We start from the raw sequence: 21,936 nt of genomic DNA, 5'->3' as shown, positions 1-21,936 counted from the left end.
GTAGGCATAAACAATTCATGGGGGATTTAAGAACAGTCAGTGAATGCATGCTCAGTAATGAAACATGTAGCAAGCTGCAATTAAAAGTGCAAGTGCAATAGATCGTAAACATATCACTCTAGCAGCATAGCCTAATCTGAAAAGGTTAAGTAATCATAAAGTGCAAGTGCATTATTCATTGAGGATTTAGCAATCAATGAATACAACCTTTAGAATAAAAGCATGTTGTAAACTGCTATTTAAAGTGCAAAGGCATGTCACTCTAGCAGCATAGCCTAGTTGAAGAAGGTTAAGTAATCATACAGTGCAAGTGCATGACACAATATTGGAGCTTATTATGGAAAAAGTACAAGCAATCATACCATGGAGGAACAAAATCGACCACCAAACTTTCACAGTACAGATATAATCATGTACTCACTAACTTCAGACCCCCTAAACACAAAAGAAAAATTTAGGGAAGACAGCCAAAATTCACCAACTAAACGAAGGAAAGAGTTGGATGACATAAAAAATAAGAGTAAAATCAATAAACAATTCCAGGCCAGGTCAAAAAAACATTTTTACAGATAAGTCCAAACGAGAAGAAAGCAGGAAGCAGTGTGCAAATAGCAAAAGACCAAGATCAAATAAAACTGAGCAAGAGAAGAATAAGAGGGGGGAGATTTGTGCAAATGCATAAAGGAACAAAATAATTAAAATAATTAAGTTCCCACAAAGGTATATAACTCCTCATCCACATTGTGCCCGTTAGGATATTTAGAATCAAAGTCCAAAATAAACCTGGTTTCAAGCTGTCTCAGTTTTAGAGTGCGATCACCACCCCTTGGGTCAATCGGTACATGAGCGACAGCAAAAAATGTAAGTAAATGGACATCACTGTCATGTTGCTGCCTAAAATGTTTGGCCATGGGGTACGTGGGGTCAAAGTTCTTAATAGCTCTGAGATGCTGTAGGATGCGGAGCTTAAGAACACACGTGGTGGATCCCACGTACCATTTCCGGCAGGGACAGGCTAAAACATAAACCACAAACGGGGTCTCACAGTTGATAAAATGTTTCAGCTTAAATTCAATGCCCGTAATAGGATGTAAAAAGGATTTACAAATAGTTGCATGAGGGCAGGCTTTGCATTTTTGGCACTTTGTAAAACCCTTAGCTAAACCAGGTAACCAATTGGTCCTGATGGAATTTTTCTGGACCGGGGGCAAAAAGCTGGAAACCAGTCTGTCCTTTAATGAAGGTGCCTGTTTGTAAGTTAACGTGGGGCATTTGGGGAGTAAAGGACCAATATCTTTGTCCAGCCTGAGGATGTGCCAGTGTTTAACAATAATCTTACGGACATCACATGAGGCCTTATTAAAAGTAACAATAAGGCGAGGATCATCCTGGTCCTTATTTTTACTCCTGCTATATATATAATCTTAGAGGAACATTTCCAATAACTACACTAGCAAAGTATAAAAGGTGCCCACCTTTTAAGCCCAACAATTTATAATGAAACATTCCACAGAAAACTAAATCCAAACATGAGATGTGTGCTTTAATGGCACTTTTATGTGTTCTTGTGAGTAAGCATCTGCATTGCAAACATGACAACCTGGTGTGAAATCCTAGTAGCTGAACACGTGAGTAAGCAGACTTTTTTTATGATGACCTCAAAAACACACAAGGGTTGTCTAACCGTAGAAAAAAAGTAGGCAGACGCTGTCCACCCACATGTATTGACTTATGCCCTGAAAATCAGACTAGGGCCAGAACCAGAGAAAATATCCCCTCCAGTCTCCAGGATGACAACCTCTCTTGTCACATCATTGGTAAATATGCAAGGCTCACTTGCATGCCTCATATATAATGTGAGGAAAATGTACATTCTACTTAAACGGTTTTTGGCTTGGTAAATATAAACATGTGGAAATAAGGCAAATAGCTAAAACGGTTTTCTGCAATATGTTTAACTGTGATGAAGGAAGGCACAGATTTTAGGCAGCTCACTGCTGCTTTGCATGTGCTTTCAAAATATAAATGCCCTGTTGCAGTTCTTAACACGTTAAGAATGCCTTGTCCATAACAATGGTCTCTTAAATAGGCCATGACTAGTAAATCGCACCCACTTTAAATGCCCTGCTTTAAGAAAGAAAGTGATGAGCAGTGCTTAAGAAGCCCACAGCGCTTATTGGGCCACTGGGAGGTGGGCATGTGTCTCTCCAGCATCGCAGCAGGAGGTTGATTGGCAACAAGTTGCCTCTCCGGAAGAAACAAAAGGGGGCAAACGTTGAGGGAGAACAGCCGCTTTTGAAAAAGATAAGCTTCAATTCATCATGCATGCTGCAGCGTGTGCTGCCCGTGCGCTCAGAGTGGACTGCAGCAAGCTTAGGTACTCTGAGCACACGGGCCACACTGCAGCCTGCAAGAGGAGGGCGTGAACGGTACCTTCGGCGCACAGCCTATGAGCGTGGGGCCAAGTACAGCTGCAGATACTGCACTTCATAGCAGCAGTGAGGAAGTGGATGGGGGAATCAATAGGAGGGGAGGAACGGAGATGGGGATTTAGGGAAAGGTGCATAAGATTAGCAGCGAGTCTGAAGGCTGTAGCCTAGAAGGTCTCACTACTTGATGAATTTAAAGGGACAGTTCACTCAAAAATGTTATTGTCTCAAAAGATGGGCCATAATAAAAAAATATATATAAAAAATATTTTAAAAGAAAGTTCCTATATAAAAGTTTGAGGAAATGAGGCTCGAAGTCAAACGTTTCAATCACTAGGAGGCATCCATTTTGTCAAATTTAAGCTCTGCTCTCGCGGCACTAATGAAGCAAAAGCCCCCTACTGGGAGTTTTTGCTTATTACATCTTGGAGAAGAGAATTCTGTCAGGCTCCTTCCTGCCATGGGCTGCTGGTGAGTGCTTTTTATTTTTATCTTCCTGCTTTCCTAGCATTTATAAATACAACCTTGTTGTATTTATAATTGCTGTCCCTTTTGTACCAGCAATTATAAATACAAAGCTGTTGTTTTTATAATTGCAGCGCCTTTCGTTTTAAGTCTCCCGTGCTCCCCTTGACTCGGGGGAGCCTGGGAGACTTAAAACAAAAGTGTCGGAAATTGCCACGCCTTTCGTTTTAAGTCCCCTGAGCTCTCCCGGCTCGGGGAGCCCGGGAGACTTAAAATGAAAATACCAGCAATTATAAATACAACAAAGTTGTATTTATAATTGCTGCGCCTTTCGTTTTAAGCCCCCCGGGCTCCCCCGGATCGAGGAACCTGGGAGACTAACAGAAAAAGTACCAGCAATTATAAATACAACAAGGTTGTACTTATAATTGCTGTGCCTTTCATTTTAAATCTCCCTAGCTCCCCCGAGCCTGGGGGAGCCTGGGAGACTTAAAATGAAAGTTGCAGCAAATATGAATACAGAAAAATTACTGCACCTTTCATTTTAAATGTTCCGGGCTCCCCCAAGCCTGAGGAGCCCAGAAGACTTAAAACAAAAGTCACAGCAATTATGAATACTTCGCTGGCCGCCGGAAAAGTATTCATAATTGCCCCGACTTTTGTTTTCCGTTTCCCGTGCTCGGGAAACTTGAAAAGAAAGTCACAGCAATTATGAACAACCCGCCGTTGCCTGGCGAAGTATTTATAATTGCTCTGCCTTTCATTTTACATTTTCTGTGCTCCCCTGGGCTTGGGGAGCACCGGAAACATAAAAAGAAAGTCAAGGCAATTACTGTGGCAGCCTCCTCTTCATGATAAACTCCACTCTCTGGTAGTAGTAAGCAAAAGCTCCCACTATGGAGCTTTTGCTTGATTAGTGCAGCGGGAGCAGAGCTTAACATGAAGAAAGGAGGCTGCTTCATTTTACAAAATGGATGCCCCAATTTCAAAAAGTTTGAGCCTCATTTCCCCCAAATTCTTTAAAATATTTTGTATATATATATTTATTTTTATGGCCCATCTTTTGAGACAATAACATTTTTGAGTGAACTACAGCTTTAAGTGCTAGGGGCGGATATGCACACTGAGATACGGTGGTTGTGGGGCAGAAGGGTGGGGGGCTAACATTCTTCATCAACAAAAGAGTCACAGGGAGGATGCCAACATCTCTTTATCACTCTCAGAGTTATTGCGGAAAACCTCTAGAGGTGCTTGATGAAGACACATAAGTGCTCATGGCATTCTTTGGGATGGTAGAGAAGTTGCCATGGGAGCCGTTGATGTATGGCAGTGGGCATGAGAGGGTTTGGAAGCAGGGTGTACGAGGGCATACCTCCTGTGACTGGAGCCTGCGCTAAGGAGGGTGCCTGCAGGGATGGACCTGGTTCCTATAGCAGCGCTCTGAAGAGTCCTGTAGCCATGTCTCAGATGTATAGCTCAGGGGCAACGCGCTCGTTTTGGAATCAGGCAATGTGGATAAATAGCCTATAATATAATATATGTGTGAGGGCTGTCGGGTACTGTTTTTGCTTGGAATTCTGGGACTTGGGAGTTTGCCTACTTTTAAAAAAACTCAAGAAAAACTACAAGTCCCAGTATCCAAAGGGGGAAAACACGACTGAGTGGCCTTTTCACACATGGCTACGTGAAGCTTGAGGGCTCTGCATGTAGCCTGCAGCATTGCCCCAGAGATGCGGCACGATATTCTTCAAAATCTTTGATTCCTTTCACTATGAAAGTGACCTTTGTAATTTTCAGCATGCATTCTGCAATCATTTTCTGTAAGTGTGATGTTCCTTTGCTGCCAATGTACTATTCCAAGGACAGAGCTAGTCTCCTCACTCATATGACTGTCACTTCTGCCAGGCCATACATTTGTCCAAGTGAGTGTTTCAGACCCTGATCCATTGCTGTCTTTTGTTTTAGAGTTTATTCTGATAATTGCTCGTCTGCAATGCCTTTGGAAAGGGGTCTTTCCAAAGCAATTCCATGTGTACTTTGTCTCTGAGGCTTGGCCAATTTCTCTGCAGCAGATGCTGCTGCAAGTTCCAAGGCAGCCGCGCACTTGCTCTGCCAGTGCTGGCTGTTTACTTGCTCATCAGTCTGGTACATTACTAGACAGGAAGCAGCACACCACGGTCCTAACTGTATACGCTTTCATCATACGATGGATCTATGTGATGTCGGATGGGCGAATAAGCAGCATTGTGCCAAATCCACCGCCATCTCAAACAAATAGAACACTAAAGTGTGCCAAGCCCAGAGCATTACACAAGCAGCACTGCCCCACAGGCTGGCAACATTAGTTCACCACCTTGAGAATGGCAGACTGTGGAAACAATAGAGTGCCAAGTCGCCCGCTTGAATTTGTATAAGTGGACTCGTGAAAATCCACATTATTCCCTGGGCAATGTTGCCATGGTTTGGCCAAAAAAATAGCAAAGTGAACGTATGCTCATCGGATTACAATGTGGCTTGCTACATTTACAGCTGAAAGAAAGGGTTAAAGCGACACATTGGGTCGCTTGCAATGCATTAGCAGAAGGCATTCACACGGGAGCATTGATTTACATATGCATAGTAGGCATAAGTGAGATTTATACAGCACACACCAAGCAAGAACGCATCGGAGGCGCTCTACAAGAATAGGGGAGGAGGCAGGGTGAGACAAACAGGGAGAGCATGATAGCTAGGACAAGTCCTATTGGGGGCCAACGGGTCAAATGCACCTGCCCGAGGCAGGGCTGCTGTCTTTCTAGGCCTCTTGCGTTGCAGTTTCTCGTGAGCAGTGCAGCGTGTAATAGCAGGCAAGATTTAGAGCTTCATTGGGGCAGTACTGAGGTGTAATGCTGCGAATCGAGACCACACTTGGAAATGGAGGAACTCGGTAGCTCAGGGCCTTGACACAGAGTTGTAAACATGGCACAAGACCAATGCACACGAATGCACAGTCCCCCCTCTACTCTTTTGAGAGAGGGGTACTCTGCGCCCCTCCCCCCCCAGGCCTGCCGAGACAGTAGCATCCCATGCTAGACTGCAGTTACTCATCACCCCATGCTTGGTTGCAGTTACTGATAATCACATGCTAGGCTGCATTACTGATCATCAAATGCTAGGCAGCAACTACTGATCATTCCCATGCTAGGCTGCATTACTGATCATCGCATGCTAGGCTGCAATTAATCATCATCTAATGCTAGGCTGCAATTACACATCACCCCATGCTTGGCTGCAATGACTCATTATCGAATGCTAGAATGCAATTGCCTATCCCCTCAAACTAGTCTGCAATTACCGATCCTCCCATGCTTGGTTGCAGTTACTGATAATCCCATGCTAGGCTGCAACTATTGATCATTCCATGCTAGGCTGCACTACTGATCATCAAATGCTAGGCTGCAACTACTGATCATTCCATGCTAGGCTGCAATTATCGATCATCCCATGCAAGGCTGCAATTACTTATCACCCCAATCTTGATTGCAGTTACTGATAATCCCATGCTAGGCTGCAACTATTGATTATTCCATGCTAGGCTGCATTACTGATCATCAAATGCTTGGCGGCAACTACTGATCATTGCCATGCTAAACTGCCTTACTGATCACTGCATGATGCTAGGCTGTAATTACTGATCATCTCATGCTAGGCTGTAATTAATCATCATTTTATGCTAGGCTGCAATTACACATCACCACATACTTGGCTACAATGACTCGTTATCGAATGCTAGGATGCAATTGCCTACACCCTCAAGATAATCTGCAATTACTGATGATCCCATGCTAGGCTGCAACTACTGATCAGCCCCATGCTAGGCTGCATTACTGATCATCGCATGCTAGGCTGCAATTACTGATCATCCCATGCTAAGCTGCAATTAATCATCATCCTACATCTGCTTGTTTTGAGATGCAGTTGTTACATACAAATGTCAATTTAAAAGCCACAGCCACGTGCAACCCCAGTTTACAGCTTGTTTGACACATAAAAAACATGTTTATTCTCTTGAAATGTAAATTTAAAATCAGCATGCATAAAAAAGTAAGCTGCATTCCTGTGTCAAAGTATTACGTAAGTAATGCGCTACCACAGAGGCCCTTAATGTTTATTGTAGTAAAAGAGTGAGATCTTGCGGAAATCTCAAGTTTGTTTGATATTTCGGCCAGTCCCATCTCTCAAAGCTCACGCCACTTGGCATTCTGGTCCCTTTAATTCGAATATAACACTGCACGTACACTGCAGGAAATCAAAATGACACAAACTAAAATACAGAATGTACAAAAGATCACTTGAGGTCTCTGAATATGTTTTCTAAATAAGTGTGACTGATCAAGGAGTGATGCCAGGTGAGAGAAGAGGGCATTACTTTACCATTAGCATATTCTCCTTGGCACTTACTTCCTATGCGTGAGCCCTTGCCATACATGCAAACATTCCTAAGAGGTTACAAAAGAGAAAATATGGGTGGGGAAAAAAGCAAAAGAACAACAGTACTCGGTCCTAGTGGGAGCAGGTACGAGTGAGAGAGGAAAAGAGAGAAAGACGGGAGCACAGAAGGAAAAGAAAATGAACAAGGAGAGACGAGGGGTCGGGGCACCAGCCTGGAAGGCAACAAGGAAAGAAGTGCAAGGAGAGAGGCAGCAACACATATACAAGTAGAGAGAAGTTGATGGGCACAAACAATGCGGAGGGGTTTGAAAAGAGGAGGTTTCATGATGTTACTATGTAAAGCGGACCTGCCTTGAACAAAGCAGCCTTTCATCAAGAAAAATGTTGAGGTCAGAGAGTTTTCACAGGTCTTGCAAAGTGTTGCTGGCAGGACTCAGTGGATCCCTCGAGAAGAAGGGCCGAGCATTGCACTCAGCAGGGAACTTACACACTGAAAGTCACCCCCACCTGAGAGTGTCCCCCATGAAACCATGCAGTCCTAACCTTTGAGCAAGTGCTCATGGGCGCCTGGGATGATGGAGCCCCAGTGCAGATCCTTACTTGTGTGCACTCTGCTTACTGCGGCTGCGTGAACTCTGCTTTGCACTGGGATGCCAGCAAGCTTACAGGGTCTATGAGTACTTTGAAGCGGGTGGAAAGGTGCATGCAGGCGCTATGTAGCTCGCCTAAAGAAGGAAACACCCTCAGCATGTTTCGATTAACTTCATGAACATGTTTGCCATTTGTTTTGAGTGATTGGCACCGTTTTAGAACCAGTGCTAAAGTGCATAGTGTACACATATAAGCAGCGTGCAGCACTTACGTCCACGGTGATGGTGACGTTAACAAAGTCTTCCTGCTGGGGGACCCCCAGATCGTACACTCTGACAGTGAGGATGATCCTCCCATTGAGCGCGGCGTCAATCGCCTCGCGGTCCAGCGAGCCCATGTTGGTCAGCAGGCCGGAGTCCTGGCCAATGGTGAAGTTATGGCTGTAAGGGCTGCTCAGGATCTCATACCGCAGGTGGCTGTTGTTGGTGTTGGGCTCATCGTTATCAAAGGCCTGGCGGGAAAAGAGATGCCAACAAACAACGATTACCAGGGACGCCAACCAGCAATTCGGGTCTCATGGCCAGTACTAGTGAGTACTGACAGCAACGTTGATGCCATGCCTAACACCTGGGCCACTTCACACTCAATTCTTGTGGCCCACATAAGTGCCCGATTGGGACCACAATTTCAACCCATGATGAAGTGGCGGCCAATGACTAAACAACTCTCTTGCCCATTGAATCCCACAAGTCGGGTGAACGGGCATGCATTGCCAGGTGTGTACGTGCTTCGTGAAGGCTGACTCTGCCAGCGATCTCAGTCGCATTCTGCTTACCTGTATCTGAAGTCTGACAGTGCCGGTGTTCTCGTCCATGAAAGCGTTGTAGGAGCCGGTAATTACAGGAGCGTTGTCATTCACATCCTCCACTGTGATTTCCAGAAGTGTGGTACCAGTCAGATTCATCCCGTCCAGGGCCTGGAGGGTGGCATAGTACACCCCACGGGTCTCCCTGTCCAGCAGCGTTCCATTCCTCACTGTTACGTTGCCAGTATGACCATTCACCTGGAACGTGTCAAGTCTACGGGAACAAACAGGAGATTGTCTTTTACGACTGCGCGTTGATGATAATGCCTAGCTGCGGAAGGACTCATTGAACTGGTTGGGGTTGCCTAGAATGATGGAACTGACATAAAGGTCTTCTGCATTTCAATCACATGTGAATATTGGTCTAGACGACTCTGAAGCTCAAAGGCACTTACTGGGACAGCAGGCATCTCTGTGTGCCACCTTCGATGGAGGGCTTTATCGGATTCCTCAGGGGTAATGATAGATGCCAGACATTATCATAGACTCAGAAATGTCTTACTAACCATGCATGATTTCTTCTTGCTCTTAATGATGGTGTGTATGCTGTGCTTTGGCAAACCAAATGGAATTCTGAAACAACCTACTCAATTAGTAACTATGTGTCTCTGGCAAGTGAAACAGATGGACTATGCATCTAGGAGTTGATTGACCTGGTCTTTGAGCCAATAAAGGTGTCTAGTAGATTCGGAGCAGAACAGAGAAATGTACTCTGTGTTACCTTCCGTGACAAACCTATGACTTTACATAAGCGCAGAGAACATACATTACCCCAGACTGTTATAGTTAACTGTAATATCGAACAATATCCTAAACCTTTAAATTTACTGTGAAAAGTGGACATTATTCATGACATCTGTCCTGTGCTCAACATAAAAGCCAGACTTTATCGTAGACCGGAGAGGTTGCCTTAAATACCAGATTTTTCTCTGGACAACCTCTCAAGGATTCCAGGAATTACTGTAGACCACTGGAGTCATCCTACATAACATATTATCCCATACCTCTGAAATCACCCAAAATACCATGCAGGATCAGCACTCCACCTTGAGCCACTGCTGCGATAGGCACCACTTCTATTGATTGCTGGCCATGGCAAGCTGTGCCTATGGCACTCATGGAAGCTTCCTTCCAGTCACCAGGTGACCTTTGATAAAGCACTCAAAATGGAATCCAGCCTTCATACTGACGGAAGACACAGATGCTAAATGTCCCAGCAATTCAATCTTTGCATATTTAGGGGTAATGGTAGAAGTAAATGCTATGCAAGCTGCAAGCATTTAGTCTTCCATTTGGAAATTTAGTGGGGCCCACTTTAAGACTGCCTGTACTTAACTTTGAGAACATATTACATGCAACAGTCACATGCCAAATAAGATAGGTTTTCCTTATTTTATTTATGTATTTATTTTAATTCTTCTTAACGCACCTAATCGCCCACAGGTCTCAAGGCACACGAATGGCCCTTAAAATGCAACTCACAGCTATAAAGATTTAAAGTTTAACAGTGAAAGCTGTTGTGCGTTCTCGGCTTCCAGGTGCTTTTATGGTCCATTAGATAAGGCAGCCACACCAGATCTGTATTCCATGCATGAATGTTCACCAACCAATTAAGTTTAAAGTGAGAAAGCTATTTTTTCTCTTCCCTTTGAGAAAGAACATGTGTTTCTTTAGTAATCATTTAACTCCGATGAAGAAGACTGTGGGACTTCAAAATCGAATGCACTGTTCCATCCATGAATAATATCTCCGGCTAGACCAATATAAAGTATCAGAATGCATGAGCGTAGTCCTTCATAAAGGAGCTCAATATGACTAGTCTGAGAATTGCATGGGAGCCTTCATCGCAGTCAAGGAAGCCATTGTAAATGCACCATGCTCGAGCTCCTTTGACTTATTGTGTCAGCAGGTGCCAGCACCTACAGCCTGGGAGAGACATGTATTCAAAAGACAGGAATTAAAAAGAAAAGTATAGTGTTTGCCTCCAAATCACCCACAGATGCATACATGCTCTATTCAGTCTTTGAGAGAGAGATGTTGGCTTGCACACGGACAACAAATGACTTCCATCTCTGTACCTATGCACTTACATCTACATTAGTCAACATGCTAGGCCCAGCAACTTCTGGGATTCTTGCAGGCTGCTTGGTCAGGTTGGCATCTAAAATGCAGGACCACAACTACATTATTCACTACAGGATGGTACAATACCCAAGGGAACTGCTTGTTGAGATTACCCATCAAAGATGTTGGAAACACTACATATTTAAAAGGTGAGGGTGTGCTTACCAGCATAAGTGACATAAAAGCTCAAACTCAAGGCGCAATCAACAACGAAGTATGGACAGCCCAGTCAGAAGCAAACAAACCTCTTGCAGCTGTAATGGTCTTCGTATCAAAATGATGGCCAGACACAATGCAGTTTTGGGGCCAAATTCTAAATTTGGGGGGTTTGCTGTCCCATTTTATGCCCTCCCAAACCCCCTTAACCGTTTTTCCCCCTTGGTTCTTAGGATCTCTGAGTTCGTTTTGTGGTCAGATGGCTTTCTACTGAAGTCCCATGCCACTGCTTTAATTTTTTAGTGTAAGGTCTGTAATGAATCAGGAATAAGACTCTGACACAGGGGCAATGCAATGGTTGCTGTAAACGTTTATTAAAATATAAAGAGGGTTGGAGAAAGTCATATCTCGCCCTATCACTAAGAGGGGTGCCACAACAAAACTAATGGCTGTCAGTGTCAGAGTGTCCAAAAATAAAGAGCTCTACGTTCTGTGTTCAAAATCCTAACCTGTCCCTTACATGCTAAACTCAAAATAATATGCAAAGGGGTATAGTCTTCCCACTGTCCATCTGTAGCTTTTCCAATGTTCCAACACAAAGTTCCAAAAGGTGCAGAAACAAACAAATGATCAAAGTCCCACAAAGTTCCACAATCCTTAGGAGGGATCTGGGGGGTCCATTCCCCTGAGTTTCCAAGGTTTCTTTATAATTCAAAATCACAGTTATTTTCCTCTGGATATACAATTTTTCAATCCAGAGGCTCTGTCTCACTTCCTCTGAATTTCACACACACACAAGGGGTTCCTTTTTCTTCTCCTTGATTTCCACAATGTATGCACCTTTCCAGCCAATGGGGTATGGTTCCTTTCCCCTGGGGTTCACACGCTCAAGAGGCTCTCTCACACAATATTTGTAATTGGGTACGGGTCCCAGACTCGCAGTCACATTGCCTGGTGCTCTCTCCGGCCAGGACTTTCACAGTGTTCACTTTATGCTTGGGTGGGGTCACAGACTCTCAACAGGTTGCCTGGTAGACTCTCCTGCCAGGGCTTTCTCTCCACACACAACAATTCACTTATTTCAGGTACTGGGTCTTTGACCCCTTATCATGTGTTTTGTTCTGAAATGCACTCAGCGTCCCAGCTCCCTTGCACAGGTATGTCCTGTGAATGTCACCGCCTTTGCTTGGCATGCAGTATACGCTGCAAAGCGCCCTGGTGTCCCACTTCCACTTTCTGGGTTCACCGGTGTCGTCTGGCTGCTTCTGAATTCTCTGTGGTCTTCGGTCTGTCCAGAGTGGCACTTCCTCCTTTTACTGGCGTCCTGTCTGCTCTCCGGCACTCGTCGTGCCTTAGCCTCCACTCCGCAGCATCTCATGCTGGAGGCCTTCGTGTGGCATACCTTCTCCCTCTCTGCTTCTTGTGATGGCACCGGTAGAGCTGCTCTGCTCCGTGCTGAAGCTGGCTTCCTTCTCTCTTTCCAACCCGCGTTTGATATAGTGGAACTCCATCTTCCTTGTGGTGCTAGGGTTTTAAATGTCCTGGCACCTATTGGATTCCTCCAACCACTAGAGCGTGTCTCTAGTTTTGTAATGTCTGTGCTCTGCATTACTCTTGTGCTCTTCCTCATCTCAGTGCTTTTGCAAAAAGGGTTGTAAAGTGGTTGGACTGGATCTATGCCACAATATGTCATATAGGTTCAGGATTTCAGGGGGATGGCATACCCTGAATGGAAAGTGGAATGCCATGTTCCTGCCAAGGAGTCTCCTTCCCTCCGGAGAGGGTTGTCTCCCCCATATGGTCCTCCCTCAGGCGCCCCTCCGCCACCCGGATCGGGGTCAGGTAGCGGCTGCCCTTCCCTGACCATATGGGAAGAGAGGACCCCCGGAGAGAGAGTAATGATGTCACTAGATTCATAACTGGTCCTAGAGTAGTCCATATTGCTCCTAGTACTGGGGTGATTTTTAAGCCACCCTTTTTGGCTGCAGCGTGGTGTGTAGGTTGGCGGCTGTTGTAATTTAGTTATGGCTTCACCGGGGTTAAAACTGTTTTACTGAATTAGTATCCTAATCTCCATTTTTGATGGCCATGGGGGTACTTATGTATGGTTTAAGTCATTTTTTGGGGGGAGTTTTCCTTAGTTTGGGGAAACTGCAATGAATGGCTAAAATGGACCATGTGCAAACATGGGCTCACTCTGAGCCCAGCTCGGCTTTCTAGTGTGGCTTGGGCTGGCCACTAGCCCTAGACAGGCAAATATGCATACCGTGCAGGTCTACTTTAGTGTATGGTGTTTTTTAGTGCCAGCCTAATTTGCTGGCTGGCAAACCATTTGTGTGAATGCCCTTCCTTTTTTGTGATTGAAGGACTGGCTTAGGCCAGCCCATGAGTGATTGTGTATATGTAAAGGCGACCTACCCCGTCCCGGCTGGGATTTTGGTAGACTGCTTACCTGCCTGCTGGAGGATTCTTCTCTTGAAGCCTGCTGTTGTCATTTTAACTTTTGGCTACTGGACCTCCTCCTGGGCTATCCTAATCCTGGTCATCCGCACTGGCTGGACTGGGAGTCCCAGTGCTAAGACTGTTTCTCTGCAATTTTACTGACATATTCGAGAATTACACGCTTGGTCATACGCCTATGGGTAGGTAGCTGCTGTCGTCCAGAAGACTGGTGGGACACCACTACCCCATTGCTGCTATTTGTCTAGGCCAGCCTGAACGCCTCCATTGTTGTTTCATCATGGAAGCAATTTCTGCTGGCTGGTTGCCCCTCTTTGCCTATTGAGCTGTCTGCATCCGCTTGTTTGGGTTCTTCTGTCTTCCGGGAGTCTTCCATGCCATTGTTTTCACTCCTGGCTGGTGGGTCCCAGTCCTGGTAAAGTTGATTGTTCTTCATGTGGGTCGTCTGATTTGTCATTGGTCATGGGTTCAAGTCTCTGGGTGACTGGATCTTGTAATTCAACCCGAAAAATAAGACTTTTACCCACCAGGTTGCTTTCACCATTCTGATACGTGTTTTATGGAACTGCCACCATGAGTACTTACCTCTGTGGCCCTGGGCTGGAGGGTTATTCTTGATACTTACTATCAGGGGTTCCCATTATCCATAGTCATGGATTTCTGTAGGTCCCCTTCTATCACATGTTGCACATAAACTTTGATTTGCACAAATCCTGCTGTGCCTCCTTTCCTCCTGGGTCTCTATGTGAGGGTCTCCTCTGGCATCCTCTGAGGTAAGTGGCAACCCTATACACACATGTGCATTCACACTCATGACCCCATAACCACGGCTCTGCCAGAAGACTGTGGGCCTCATGAGGTAGGTGGTAAGGGATTACCGGCACTGGTAAGGACACTGGTGCCAGTAATCCCTTACCACCCTCTTCCGAGGTTCCTTAGCGGGTGCCTTCCTTAACGCCTGGTTTTACCAGGCGTTATGACAGGGACGCGTTAAGGGACTTCCGAACTAATAACGGTACCGCAAATTGCGGTACCGTTATTAGCTCCATCCCCATTCCCATTGAGCCCTATGGGGGCTCGAATGGGAATGGGGAATGGTTCCCGGAATGGGGACTTATCGGGTCCTCCAATGTTGGAATGACGCGGTAAGTCCTTATTTCGGGAACCCACACCCGGAATGCGATAACGGGGTAGCCATGGTGCTAATAGCACCATGGCTACCTCCTACCTCGTAATGGGGCCCTGTGTCCCATGTATTAATCGGAGGTACTTTTACCAGCAATGAAAACATCTACAAAGTGGCTTTCTAAAGTACCCACCCGAACACTGACATTTTTCCTGTGTCTCTCTTGGGTCCCTGGAGTTTTCGACGAAGACCTTGATATTTAGCTACTAGGTCTGGTTTATAGTGTCTTTTTAAATCATTGTATTCAATTACTGCCTATTGAAATGTGCCAAGTTTATGTCTATCATTACTTGTTACTTTTGTGTTCATTTCGGTGGGTGTAATATGACCTATGGATCAGGACAATATATACCTAAATATATTCTAATGTTTGATAGATAGCCTTCTGGTCATTGTTGGTTATTGAGTTAGCCCCCTTTTCCTCCCTCTAGCAGCCATGTGACTGTGTGGAATACATATGTAATGTTCCTATCACTATGTGCTAACGGTTAGGAGGAATACCACGACTGTTGTCTTTGTGTCAATTGGGTGGGTCCTGATTATGACTGTGTAAATGTATCTTTTGATTGTCTAAAGTTCCCTTCTCTTCCAACCCCCTTAACCTTGCATTGTACCTACCGCCAGGTAGTGGGCAACACATTGGTTGGGTCTTCATTGACCATTACTGTTTGTATACGTGCACTGTGTTCTATGCGTTCTATTTTCCCTATATACTTATTTGACGTAGTAATGTGCAATATTACTAAACGTGTATATTGTTCAGTGTACAGGTGTGGCGTACTCTTTGGGGGTAACTGTGGGGATTAACAGTACTTCACTATCAGCTTCCTTCCGCCCTTGAGTTAGGTCTGACTGCTCTGCCACGGCTACCATTAAAGAGAGGTCTGCTCTGCCTTTCCGTTGGAACACTGTTTTGCCATTAGGTTAGATGGCGTCGCATCCCTCACTAGAGGGCTGTAGAAAAAACCTCCCTTAGAGAAGCTATGGCCAAGTCTTCAACCATTCTGCAAAATAGCGCACACACCACGTACCAATGCAAAGCTGCCACTACAAGCCAACAAAATGATATTGCAGCATCGTTAAGAGGAAACTGACATGCAAAATCCATGAAAGACACTGGGTCTCATTAAAAGTTTGGCAGTATTCATGTGGTAAATCTGCCATAATACCACCAAATTCAATTACCTTTACTGCCAATTTGTCCCGTGCAGTTTCCATATGATTACATGTGGTGGTAATTCCCTGTGTTTAGAGTCCATAGCACCCCATGGAGACTTTTGGCAGATTTACTGCTGGCGGAATTACCGCAACGTAAATCCTCCGATTTTTGGAGGTAAAATGGAGTAGTTACCTACGGCAACAATTTGGAGTAGAGTCTGCCACATTCCCACCGAAATTCTGTGTATTTACCGTGCGTAATTCCACCTGTGGAAAATACCCCAAAAGGTATAATTTGGTTTCTAGAGTACGGTCAGAAGGAGAACTGACGCAAATGCGGCCATTCAGGTGTTTTCTTTTTTGGAAGGTTTCTTTATTCAATGACAATGTACTCCAAAGGGTTGTCAAGAAGAGTCTAGGGAAAAATATCTTCGAACAAATGATTGCAAATTATTTTTAATTTTCAGATCTATGTTTCGAGGCTAGACCTGTGATATTTTAATTCACACAGATGTAACAAGCAGAAAGGCAGCTATGTGTTTTCATACTGAAAAGGTTTCATCTTTTAAATGACTTTAGATTTAAAAGATTGCACGTGTTTTTAAAAGATTGCATGCGTGAGGACAATCGGTCCAAAATCGGCAACACCATCCCTGTCTCCGCCCATGTAAAAACATTATGGGCCTCATTACACGGTAGGCGGTAACCGGTTGCCGCCGGTACCGTACCGAGTCCGCCTTGGTGGATGGCGGAATTACCGCCCTACTCCAAGGTGAGCGGGGGCGGTAATTCCCCAATCCCCATTTATCCTTCCCCATTCCCATTTTTGCCCCATAGGGCATAATGGGAATGGGGAAGGTGCTAATTAGCTCTGAGGTCCCTTTGCGGGTCCCGTCCTTAACGCCTGGAAAAACCAGGCGTTAAGGGAGGACCCGCAAAGGGACCTCGTAGTAAGGCGGTAAGGGTTTACCGGTACCGGTGCCCTTACCGGTACCGGTAAACCCTTACCGCCTACCGTGTAATGAGGCCCTATGTGTTTACCTGGATGCGGAACTAAACATGCAAACACATGTCCAAGACATCGCCTCCTCTGCAGCCTATTCTACCAAACATATAAATCTTTGCAGGAAATTCCTCACCTCTCACAACTGTCTTACCCTAGCGAGAGCGATCACAGGTAGCAAATTAGACTACTGCAATGCTATCCTAGCAGGGAGCTCCACCAAAAAAATCAACAAATTACAATTGCTCCAAAACAACTCCCTCAGAGCATTCTGGGGCCTGAAGCGCTCTGACCACATCTCCCACATCAGGTGCGAGGCTCACTGGCTTCCCACCAAAGCCTGCACTGAATTCAAGCTCCTTGCCATCACCTACCGCTGCTTACACAACACTGCTCCCCCTACCTCACTGACGGTATCACTATGAAACACAATTTGCGCAATCTCCGCTCCTCCTCCACATCAGCCCTGAACATACCCAGATTTTCTAGAAAGAGAGCTGGGGGCTCTTGCTTCACTACCATCACTCCCACACTCTGGAATGCCCTCCCTCGGCAGATCCAAGACAAACCTGCTTAGGCACTCTTCCGCAAGAAAGTCAAAACTTCACTTTTCAACAAATACCTGTAACTAAAACGGACTGCCCTACTTTCTCTGAACCTGGATCTTTGATTTTATGCAACTAGCATATCATGTATGCTTCACGTTCTATGATGTATGCTTTTACCACACTGTGTCCATAGAATCCTAATTCTGTACCTTTAGCGCTGTGAGTACCAATGGGTGACATTTAGGTTCCTTGGGTTCACAAACGCAAGAAATGTTTCCGAACCTTGAGACACCCCATTTCACCTTGGCTTTAAATACATACATACAATACCATGCATATGCCGCCTCTTGGGTTTGCATACCTGCACCGAGATCCAAGTTTGCAAACCCAAGTTGACCATCAAAGACTAAAACTGGAGCTTGGAGTCGGAGTCCGCCAGACACTGTTCTCGATTCTGATATGAATTTAGGCCTGGAAACTCCAACGTAAATATAACACTATTTTGCATACCCTGGTACCAAATTAAGCAGAGTTTGTGAGTTGGCCCAGAAGCCAACACTTAATTTTAAGTCTCCTATAACTTTACCCTGCGATCGAAATACTGTGAGACTTTCTGGTATTCGTTAATTAAAACCTTTGAACCCATCTGAGAAACATTAGTTGATCGAACAACATGTTTGCGATGCAAAGTCTACAACAACAACCACATTGTAGTTATATGTACCACAGAACCATAAGGTGCCACCTGTTCATGACATCACACATTTTCCTTCTTAATAGTTCCCAGGGTCATAGGCTAGTGGTTATAGCCATGCCATAATTGGCGTTTTCTATTCACAGTATGAACAGGCCATTACCAAAGACCTTGGCATGGTGGTATTGAGCCTGGCATTCCGAGGCCTTTGCCCACGTTACTATTTGAAGGGGTGCAGTGCATTTTAAAGGTTAACAAAAACTATACTTAAAAACTTTTTTTGTCATTTCTTCCTATTTTGATGATATACTCCATCAATTGTTTCTGCCCAGAAGTCTATGTGCCCTGGGAATGTCAATAGATTGTGCACAATGACCCCCTCACACCCCACCCCTTCACTGCCTGCTGGACATGGCCAATTGGCCAAGTCTGGAAGCCACTATGCCCAGGGCATAGCCATTGGAATGTCCTAGTCCAGGGAATCTCCCTTCAGTCCCCCTGGGTATGTATGACCCGTGGCCATGCCGGCAGACAGACACTATATCCGCAGCATGACCTTTGAACCTGCCCCTATCACAGTGTCTCGCACTACGATGCACACTGGGCATGGCCTGTGCCCATGTCACAGTCTCCGCTGGTCATGGCCAGAGGAACTGCTAAATGCCCCATTTTACTGTCTGTGCAGCACAGTGTCTTGGATCCTCAGATGCAACATGGAGGAAAACTCTCAGCCAATCACATTCTTAGATCAATCTTGTAAATGGGTTTGTGGATGTCGCAACAGAAGGAATTATCTTGCATCATTTTTTTTTTTTGCGCTGGGCGAATTTTTGCCCAACCAATCAGAGGGTGCAAATGGACCAGAAAATAGCTTCTCATGTAGGTTTGATGTAAATCCGCCTAGCATTTGTTTTACTAGAGATGAGAGCAATATTTCTCTATGGGAACTTGAAAGGGAAATGTACCTTTTGTGGCGCCACCATCATGTAATTTCCCCCCTTTAACTCTCGAAGGAACTGCACGTGAATTACTGTCTTAAGTATGATAAGATCCAAAGTTGTACTCCATTATTGATTATAAGAATACTGCAACATATTGAGAAGTTCCTCATTCCAGCCGAGTGTTTTTCCTTGCATTCTGATACTAGATTTTCTTTTTAATTATGCACCCATGACTACATATACCAGAATGCAAGGAATGGGGCGAGAATGGAAGGATTATTACCCCGGACATGGGATCAGTTGCGATCTCTGGGCAATTTGATTCTCATTCTAGAGGCTGCAATTGGCCCCGCCCTTGCTATGCAGGCATCACCCTCAAAGTCCTGACTACTCAGCATTCAGCTTGTTTTAAAAAAAAAAGGCATCTCAAGGAGCTCCTCTGTTGTAAATGTTTGCTGTGCTAAAGGTTTCATTGTTTTAAAGGACATGGCTACTGCCCCGCTTATTGTTGCCGTGCCGTCTTTGAAATGAAGTTTAGAAGCAGCAGAATAAGTTCACCTTCCTGGATACTCAGAAAGCTCATAGGGGACCTGGCATTCCCCCGCTCTGGGCCACCTGCTCTGGACTCACCATCAGTGCATAGTTTGTAAAAAGAAAATAAGTGCCAGGGGCCAAAAATGTTCTACAATTCCTGCCACGCCGTGGGTGGGCAATTCGGTTCCATGTCTTAAAATCGCGGCAAAAATTGCCATGAATACAAAAGCGCAGATCTGGGATTTGAACTTCTGTTGCTCTGCGTGGTATTGCTTCCAAGACCAGCATGTTTCCCCTTTGCTATCCGCCGTTCTCCCCGCAGTGTTACACTGCAGCTCCCACCTGCTCATTGTGGTTGATGGATGCACTGACTATCACCACTTCATAATTAAAGTAATTCTGAGGCAATAAGTGCTGGGGCTCAAATGTAAGTGCCAGGGCCGAGTCCTGGCAAACACCCCCAGTAATGAAGCACTGCTCACCATAGGCTGCTCCCAGTTTCGGGACCTTTGTTGCTGGGAGCTTCCCTGTTTCAGCATTTCACTGCAGCTGGTGAAGGCGAGGTAGCGCTTCCAATGGCAAATGGCTCTTATTTGTGCAACAACAAAAGTACGGTATTTTGAAACCACTCGAGAAAAAAAAACTGCTGTTTGCGATGTTTTTAATGGTCAACCACGATACACACCAGTTGTTTTTTTAAAACACTGGAAGAAAATACCACCAGAATTAACACTGAATCATGAAACCTTACTTATAATTTACAGTGATGGGTATGTTATGGGTAGGTTATGTGTATATATCATGCCCTGCAAATTGCCCCTTCAACCACTGGAAGCCCAAGAGAACTTCATTTCAGATCCACTTTCGAAAGCTTATCATCAAAAAAAGAACATGGCTGATCATATGTTGTACATACATGGATTCTGGTAAAAGTTTGTAAGTGATTTTCCCGAATAGACCAGTGTCAGGATCTGTTGCCTGTGAAGAAATAAGAAGGTCATTTTACAAATGTAATATTCAGAGGAACTATAATCTTTACATTGGATGACACTCATCTCACTCATAGCAACCCAGTAAATAATGACAAAGGGGTTACATATATTTATACCTAGATATTATATAAAAAAAATATTATATATCGAAACCTTTATAACGAAAAGTTTCATAGTGAATGCACAAACCCCAATTAATGACCTCTATAAACCCACCCCAACCGTTTTCAAAAAGTATTTAACCCTTTGTCCCACCCCAAAATGCATTCACTATAAAATGCTTCAACATAAAATATTCGATATATGTTCTTTCAATATAACATTTTCGATATAAACACTGCACACCGACAAAAGCACCTTGACAGACGATAAGCTGCTCATAAATATTAGCTAACCATTTCACTCGCCCACAAGCACCCGAGCCCGGCCCTAGCCTCCAGTACCCCAGAGGAGGCGATAGCTACTTGAATGAATAAGAACCAACATAACAAAACAAACATAGCACAGCTGCTTAAAGGAAGAAGACCATGTGTATGTGGCTGGGAAAATGTAGGCTAGGAGAGACCCAAAGCTTCTTTAAGCCCATTGGCAAACTGCAGCTGCACCCAGATCCATCTCTTCAGGCACCCCCGCAATTCATGGCCACCGCGTCCCTAGATCATTCTCTCACCCATAGTCATCCTACACTTGGACACAGATCCACATCACTAGTCCTTCCCCCTCCAAGGTGCGTACTGCACCTGTAAACATATTCACCTCTCACCTCTGGCCACTCTGCAATTGCACACAACACTTCACCCATAGTCATGCTGCAAGTGTGCACAGATCCACCACCGTAGGATTGTGCCACACGTAGGAAGATACTACACATGCACGCAGAATCATGCAGAATCACATGCATAGGGCCCCACCCACTCATGCCCACGCCCTGCCCACAAACAGATCATCATGCCCTTCCCTACCGCATTGGCCCCTTGCGCACCTCACTTGTTCTAAGCCTGTTTCTTACTTTAATTCTGTAGAGTAGCGTACCGTGATCATGCCCACAGGGGTTCCATTGGGGCTACGCTCCTTCACGCTCAGCTTGTAGACCGTGTCTGCAAATACGGGGCTGTGGTCGTTGATGTCACGGATATTGATGGTCACGTTGGCAAAAGAACAGCACTCGGGACCGCTCCTTGAATCATTGGCCACAATCTGTACACAAGGAAAGATGGGAAAGCAGGGTAGAAATACTCACCACAAACCCTCCATCAATTACTGGGTCTCATCAACTTTTCCTCCTCTGGCGCTGACATTATTCGCTGTTGAGGGGATGTCTGAACCAACCCAGGGGTGCTTGCCTCCTGCATCAAGAAC

The 21,936-nt window shown here is 45.0% G+C and overlaps 1 protein-coding gene across 1 annotated transcript in view; it reads right to left on the bottom strand.

Annotated features, from left to right (window-relative positions):
- Positions 1-21,936, bottom strand: part of CDHR2 (cadherin related family member 2) — a 552,802-nt gene that overhangs the window by 156,168 nt on the left and 374,698 nt on the right. Inside the window, exons 14-17 of the mRNA XM_069651470.1 lie at positions 21,610-21,774; positions 20,502-20,563; positions 8,752-8,995; positions 8,188-8,427 (exon numbers count right to left, since the gene is read on the bottom strand). Of these exons, the coding sequence (XP_069507571.1) occupies positions 8,188-8,427; positions 8,752-8,995; positions 20,502-20,563; positions 21,610-21,774 (711 nt within the window). The remainder of the gene's footprint in view (positions 1-8,187; positions 8,428-8,751; positions 8,996-20,501; positions 20,564-21,609; positions 21,775-21,936) is intronic.

This window comes from Ambystoma mexicanum, chromosome 3p (assembly GCF_040938575.1).
Source record: "Ambystoma mexicanum isolate Mex_15411 chromosome 3p, UKY_AmexF1_1, whole genome shotgun sequence".
In the NCBI taxonomy this organism is placed as follows: Eukaryota; Metazoa; Chordata; class Amphibia; order Caudata; family Ambystomatidae; genus Ambystoma; species Ambystoma mexicanum.
This window is presented reverse-complemented; position numbering and strand designations above follow the sequence as displayed.